The sequence below is a fragment of the Myotis brandtii genome, unplaced genomic scaffold (genome assembly GCF_000412655.1).
Source record: "Myotis brandtii unplaced genomic scaffold, ASM41265v1 scaffold115, whole genome shotgun sequence".
Taxonomy (NCBI): Eukaryota; Metazoa; Chordata; class Mammalia; order Chiroptera; family Vespertilionidae; genus Myotis; species Myotis brandtii.
In genome coordinates, this window is record NW_005353967.1 from 6454845 (window position 1) to 6462822 (window position 7978).

Genomic DNA, 7978 nt, shown 5'->3' on the forward strand with positions numbered 1-7978 from the left:
CCTCTAGGGGCTAGAGTCTCTTGTCCAGAAGTTCCTATTTTCCTAAGTGTGTTCACTTGTAAGCACACGGATAGCGGGCCTTAAACAGTCCGTCCTCTTTGTTCTGTCTACAAAGTTGTCCCCTGTGCTGTCTGAGGGCCTCGGCCACAAGACCCACGGCAGGACCTGCAGCCCCAACTCCAGAGTCACTTTTCTGGCTGAGATATAATTCATATAACGTTAAACTAACTGACTTAACTGCCATCTGCTCTCCCTCTCCATGCATTTGCCTGTTTGGGACATTTCACATCAATGGAACCATACAATGTGAGACTTGGTGTCTGGCTTCTTTCACTGAACATCATGTGTTTAAGAGTCATCCGTGGCGTAGCATTTATCAGGACTTTGTTCTTTTTAAGGCTGAATAATGTTCCTCCGCATGGATTTACCACGCTTAGTTCATCCCCTCGCCGGCCCAGGCACATCTGAGTCACTTCCGCCGGTGGGTATTGTGAACATGCTGCACAGACACCAGTTTTCACATGTGTGTTCCGTTCCTTTGGGCACAAACCCAGCAGTGGAGTAACTGGCTTGATATGTACTTCCATGTTTAACGTTTTGAAAAACTTCCAAACTGTTCCCACGAGGGCAACACCACTTCATACACCCAGCAGGAGGGGCTCAGCTGCTCCACATCCTGCCCACACTTGTGATTTCTCCTTTTATTCTAATAGACATTCTCATGGGTGTAAAGTAGTATCTCAATGTGCTTTCGTTTGCTTGCCCTTAGTGAGCAATGATGTTGCGCATCTGTTCATGTGTTTGCTGGCAATTTGTGTATCTTCTTTGGGAAATGTCTATTCAATTCCTTTGCCCATTTTTAATTGGGTTATTTGTCTTTTTATTGTTGAGTTATAGGAGGTCTTTATATATTCTACATATAAGTCCCTTAGTAGATATATAATTTTTAAATATTTTCTCCTATATCTTTGGTTATCTTTTCATTTTCTGCCTTTCCTTTCTCTCTCTCTCTCTCTCTCTCTCTCTCTCTCTCCCTCCCTCCCTCTCCCTTCCTTCTTCCCTCTCTTTCTTTCTTTCTTTCTTTCTTTCTTTCTTTCTTTCTTTCTTTCTTTTTTTCTCCTAGTCTTAATAAGGCCTCTACCCCAAAGTTACTCACACCACTAGGCACAACATAAGTACACAAGAGACTTCGTGATAAACCGAGCAGTCTCCAATGTGGACTGGTACTTGCTGGCCAGAGAAAAGGCCCACCCTGTCAGTGAAAGACCCCTGAGGTGACCCCAGAAATACGGCAGCATCAAGGGCAGGTGTGGGGTCAGAGAAGAGGAGAGATGCCGGGTAATGGGCAGGAAGCCCAGGCTCAAATCTCACCTCTGTGTAGACCTGGGGGAGCAGTTGCCCACCTGTCTCCCCAGAGAGCATGTATCTGAGAATGAGCTGAGCATGACTATTCTCCCACCCCCACCTCCATGGGCTGAAGAAATGGGTATCTGAAGAGCTTGGCAATCATCACTCTGTTCCTTCAGAACACCTGGCTGCCCCCGATGCAGTTCCTCCACCCACCCCAGCCCCAAGGGCCAGGAACTGCCCATCTGCATCCAGGTGGGTGAGAACGGATGGGATAAGGGACATGTGGAGGGTGCTCCAATCCCCTAGGACAGAGACTCAGCAGAAAGCGGTGGGGCCAAGGGACCCAGCACCACCAGCAGGAACAGTGCAGGAGGAGCCCCGGCCAGCTCAGATGGAAGGAGAGTTACAAAGGAAGCAGTGACACCAAAAATGTGAACTTCTTAGAATAAATCTAGCAAAAGACATCCCAGACACCTAAACTGAAACCATAAAATATTGCTGAGAAAAAATTTAAAAGACCTCAGTAACTGAAAAGAAATACCATGTTCATGGATTGGAAGACTCCATATTGTTAAGGTGGCAATGCTCCCCTAAGCTGATCTATAGATTCAATGTGATGCAATCAAAATTCCAACAGGCCTTTCTACAGAAATTGACAAGTTGATTCTAAATTTGCATGGAAATGAAAAGGACCTAGAACAACCCATTAAAAAAGAGGAACAAAGTTGGAGGTCTTATCCTATTGATTTTAAGCCTTCTCTAAAGCTACAATATTCAAGATGGATTTGATATTAGAGACAAGATAGAAACATAATGGAACAAAATAGTCTAGAAACAAACGCACATATATTTGGGCAATTCATTTGATAAAGATACTAAGGCAATTTAATAGGGAAAGAAAAGTCCTTTTAATAAATGGTGCTGATTAACTGGACATCCATGAAAACAAGTGAACATCAACCCTCACCTCACACTACACCCCACAATTAACTCAGAAGGGACCACAGACCTGAATCCACCTCCTACAGTATAACTTTACAGGAAAACATGTGAGAACATCTCAGTGACCCTGGGAAGCCCAGATTTTTAGAACACACACACAAAATCATAAAAGAAAAAAAATTGATGATTGACCTTCACGAAAAATGTTTAAATGTCTTTTGAAAGTCACCCTCACAAAGATCAAAAGGGAAACCCTAGATAGGAAAAATGGTATTCACAAGAGCTGTATCCAGACACGCAAAGAAGTCCTACAGCTCAGTGAAAAGACAACCCAGTAAGATAGGCACATTGTTTAAGCAGACACTTCACCGGAGAAGGCGTGTGGCTGGCAAATAAGCACCGGACAGGTCCTCCACACCTGCAGTCCCTGGGGAGAGGCAGGTGAGCACCACAGCACCTGGCAGAATGGCTGACGCCAAGGGGACGGTGTCCCAGTCGGGGACAGAGGGCAGAGCAGCCAGGACTGACGCCCAGATGTAAACAGTGCAACTGCTTTGGAAACAGTTTGGTGGTTTCTTAAGAAGCTAAACACTCACCCCCTATGTGACTCAGCGATTCCACTCCTAGGTATTTATTCAAGAGAAATAAAAGCACATCCACACCAAGACCCACACACGTTTAACGTTGCAGCAGCTTTAGTCGCAAAGGCCCCACACTGGGACCAGCCCGGGTGTCCGTCTGCACGCGAATAAACGGACGTGGGGTTCCCATCTGGGGCACGACACTGATGCACAAATTATGGAGGCATCTCAAAGTCGCCTGCCCAGGGAAGGAGCGTGTGATTACATCTATAGAAACCTCCAAGAAATGCAGGCCAGTCTGCGGGAAAGAGGTATCAGAGGCTGCCGGGACGAGGTACAGGAAGGAATGACAGGAAGACTCTGGGAGTGACAGGCGTGTCTGTGACCTTGGTTCCAGTGACATTTTCATGGGTGTTTACGTAGGTCAAAACCGATCAGACAGTGCACTTTAAAATTCATTTTTTCATATTTTTTTTTATTGATTTCAGAGAGGAAGGGAGAGAGAGAAACATCAATGATGAGAATCATTGATTGACTGCCTCTTGCACGCCCCCTACTGAGGATTGAGCCCGCAATCCGGGCATGTGCCCTTGATGGGAATCGAACCCAGGACCTTTCAGTCCTCAGGCGGACACTCTATCCACTGAGCCAAACCAGCTAGGGCTGGATGGTGCACTTTAAATCCATGCAGTCAAAGGTACTTCAGGTATAGCCCAATAAAGATGAAAAATTCAGACAACAGAAGGGAAGGCCCACCGCTCACTCCCCCTGTGAGCCCCGCTGCTCCCAGAAGCCCTGGGGACCCAACAGCACCCAGGTCCACTCTCTGCATCCAGCCCGAGGAAGCCTCTGAGGAACAGGTTCTGCCCAGGAGCCGGACACTCGTGAGTCCAGGCAAATGCTCTCTCCTCTGTCCGCCCCATGCTCCACGACTTTCTCACCCACACCTTCCAGGAGAAAGATGGGCACCCACAGACCCATCACCCGCCCCAAAAGGCAGGGCCAGACCAAAGCCCCACAGCCCTCTGGCCTGGCAAGGAGGCCGAGGCCACAGCTGGAATACAGGGATGTAGCTCACACCCGAGGAGGGGCTGTGGGCTCGGGTGCCCTGCATTCAAACATCAAAAACAGAAGTCGTCTGGCCCCCAGTTTCCTGGAACATGTCCCTGTGGAGATGCTCAGCACGCATGCACACACCCAGCTGCTCCCCATGAGCGTCCTGAATCCGAGTCTAAAATGCTCGATGCCGCTTACATCAGGGAGGAAAGGACTGATTATTCAATAACAGTGTTAATAACAACATTCAAACTTTTTTAAAGGAATCCATAAAAGTAGAGAAGAAATATTTGCAAAATTCTCTTATAAACATGAAACATTTCTAATGATGATGTAAAATTAACCACAAAGGAAAAGATTAATGCATTCAACTTTATAAAAATTAAATTTTTCTGCATGGCAAAGGACACCATAACTAAATTAAAACTGGGGGAAAGTATTTGAAACACACTCAAGAATTAGTCTCCCTGACACACAAGCTCCTAAGGATCAAGAAACACAGAAACATTAACAACTTAATAGAAAAATGAGCAAAAGTTATCAACACAGTTCGCAGAGATGGAAATACAATGGCTCTTAAACCTCACTGTGACTAAAGCATCCAAATACCAAAGCCTGAACCACACATGTGCCCAGCTGGGGAAGAGGCACACCTTGAATGTGGGGCAGTGTGGTGACCTGTCAGTAGTGTCACAGATGCCCACACCGTTGACAGAGCAGTCCCACGTTAGGCATGAGTGTGCATGTTGGGCTGGGCCTTAATTTACCTTCTTGCAAGCTAATAACCTGCTACTGCTCCATGGGTGCTGGCAGGAGGCACAAGTCTGCGCCTTCTGCCTTGCCCTCACCCAGGTGCACATCGCTCCATTCTCCAGCCGCCTTCCCCTGCAGACCACGCCGTGCCTGTGTTCCTGGCACCCACTCCACCTAAGGCCTGTGGTGCCCTGAGGCCACAAGGGCCACACGACAGACTCAGGTAGCAAATCTGCTTGCCAAAGTCCAGCCTCACAGGCCTTTGCTGCCTCTCCTTGGGGCTGTGGAGCCACACTGCTGAGAACCTCACACAGAATCCTGTAGCTGCATGAGGCCAGGGGGCGGTCAAAGAACACAGACCCACACACAGGCTGCTGAAGGTGTGCACCCACACACACAGTCCACGCACATACACAGTCACTCAGAACTGTATTATACACATGCACACACAGCTGAATTACACACACACTCACACAGCTATATCGCACACACACAGCTGTATTACACACAGCAGTATTACGCACACACTCACACAGCTGTATTGCACACACACACAGCTGTATTACACTCACACAGAGCCCCAGCCGATGGCGGACACCTGCAGGACCCCTGTTGAAGGAGCCCGTGGGCCACTGGGATGCCACTCTCTGCTGACCCCCAGCAGGGCATCCCCTAAGCCCTGTTATTCCCGCAGCTACCACAGACCTCACACCTCTGTGGCCCAGAGCTCCACTGGGCCAGCCACAGGCAGGCGGAGGGACTGTGAGCAGTGGTGATGTGGTGGAAGGGGGCCTGGAGCCGCCTGTGGCGGGGGTTCTGGAAGCTCCAGGCAGGGAGGATGAGCCCCCACTCCTTCCATCTGTGGTGAGGCTCTCAAAGGAGCCCTGGGTGGGTCCCAACTGAGGACAGGCGGTCACCAGGGCACAGAGGGGGTTGGGTGCTCACCACTGACAGGGTGACATCGCAGCCCTCCATGGGGGCTTCTGGCCGAATAAGCGTCACTGGGCCTCACCTCACCGTCATCAAAGTCAGAGCAGCTGCAGCAGGCTCTACAGCAGTGGCCACCTACAGGCGGGCAGCAGCGGCCTCCTGCTGCGGGCCAGTGTGCACGCCCTGCCAGGCCTCCCAGGTCCCTCCATCCCTCAGGAAGCCGTGACCAAAACCTCTCCTGAAATTCACTTTGCCAGTGAAAGTGCACACACCGTCCCCCTTTATCGGTGACAACCAGCAGAAAAAGAAGGTAATACATTACTGTTTCTGGACGGGCTTCCTTCTCTTCCTCCCTGCGTACATGCACTCCCCCGGTGGGATCATCTTCGGCCTGGAAAAGAAGGGAGCACCTGGTTGGTCATGTTGAAGAGGCCCCAGGGCCCCCCGACTCCCCGCACCACCAAAGGCAGCAGTGTCAGCTGAGGTCCCTGTGCTGGGATCAAGGTGTCATGCTGCCCTGCACCCCCTGTACATGGGTCCCAACTCCTCCATCGCCACTCGAGCAAGATGGCCCACGGCACTTCCAGCACAGGGCACACCGGCAACATCTCCCCTTCGATGGGCAGCATCACATTCCCAGCCTGGCCCGAGGACCTGCATCACTGCACCCTACATTGAACACCCTGTGCTCTTGCCCCTGCCTCCCTAGGAAAGCCTTACTGTGGGCAAATGTACTGGGCCTGCCCTCAGGACGCAGAAGCCGATCCACGTGGACCCGTGAGCAGGACGCACAGCCAGGGCACAGCGGCAGGCTCCGTGCAGGCCCAAGGCTGCGTGTCCTCTCTCGGTGGCCTCTGTGGTGGGTCTTCTTCCTCTTCCCATCCTCCCCCTAATGGCTCTGAAATCTGGGCCAATAGGCTTCCTCTTTTCTGTGTAAAATCTGTCACTTAGGCCACAGTGTGGGGCTTCCACTTTGGTCGCTAACTCACAGCTGCACCAAGCCCAGCTGACCAAACTCACCAGCCTCCACCAGCGCCGCTGGACAGAGGTGCCCCAATCCAAGCAGTGGCCCTGAGGTGCAGTCACACTGTCTGTGCCCTGAGGCTGGTCAGCTTGTCAATCACTTCAGGCTTCTGCACAGCGAGGATGTCTGAGGCCTCACATCCTGCAGATATGACCACTCCTGTGCAGTGACCACTCAATGCCAGGTTCTGGGCCCACAGATGTGGAGAGGAGGTCAGGAGCCCTCACCTGGCCTCAAGCGCCTGCAACCTGGAAGAGGAGGCAGACTCAAACACAGAACTTCCACCCTGTGCAAAGTGCCCTGAGAATATCAGGTATGTGTCATGGACCCACTTCAAATACACGCAACACACTGTGAATATAAAGACATCAGCAGGTACAGTAGGTGGATGAAAAAAGACACATCATGCAAACGCTAATCAAAGAGGCTGCAGTAGCTGCATGAGTATCTGACAAAGTAGACTTCAAAAAAGGGATATTCCCAGGGACAAAGAGGGATATCACATGATGACAGACGGTTCCGTTTTCCAAGAAGACACAGCAATCCTAAATGTGTGTTCACCTAACACGGATGCTGCAAAATACATAAAAAGGTAATTCATCAGAGACTGCAACACTGCTCTCTCAGTAATTAAGACAATGAGTAAACAATACCAACAGGATATGGATCATCCAAACAACAGACACGAACGAATTGGAACTTAGAGAACACTCCATCCAACAACAGCAGAGTACACATCCTATCATTCATCAAGGTAGATTACATTCTGGGAATTAAAACAGATTTAAAAGAATAGAAATGATAATGAAGTATATTTGCTGACAATTATGGAATTAAACTAGGAAAAAATATCAAAAATTCCAAAATATTTGGAAAGCAACCTATGTCTAAATAACCATAGGTCAAAGAGAAAGTCTCAAAGAAATTTAAAAGTCTTTTGGACTAAATGAAAATGAAAATACAACACATCACACTTTGTAGGTTACAAGCTGAGCAGTACTTTGATGGAAACTGATAGCATTAACCATTTATATTAGAAAAATATTGTCTCAAATCAGTAATCTAAGTTTCCACTATAAGTAACTAGAATAAAAAAAATACAAATCCAGCAAAAATATGGGAATAATAAAGAGGAAAAAATCAGTGACATTTAAATAGAAACATGGAGAAAAATCAATGAAAACAAAAGTTGGTTCCTTATAAAGATCAACAAAATTTATAAGCCTCTAGCCAGACTGATCAAGGAACAAGGGACATCACTATAGACCCCACATTCACTAGAAGGAAAAGAAGAGAATACTGCTATGATACTGCTATGAACTTAGTTGTTCTCCCTCCGCAC

The 7978-nt window shown here is 48.6% G+C and overlaps 1 protein-coding gene across 1 annotated transcript in view; it reads right to left on the reverse strand.

The window, feature by feature from the left end:
- The window catches only part of AHRR (aryl-hydrocarbon receptor repressor), a 64922-nt gene extending 58263 nt beyond the window's left edge, over positions 1 to 6659 (reverse strand). The window contains exons 1-2 of the mRNA XM_005857909.2: positions 6633 to 6659; positions 5935 to 6003 (exon numbers count right to left, since the gene is read on the reverse strand). Of these exons, the coding sequence (XP_005857971.1) occupies positions 5935 to 5996 (62 nt within the window). The 5' untranslated portion in view covers positions 5997 to 6003; positions 6633 to 6659. The remainder of the gene's footprint in view (positions 1 to 5934; positions 6004 to 6632) is intronic.
- Between the last annotated feature and the right edge of the window lie 1319 nt (positions 6660 to 7978).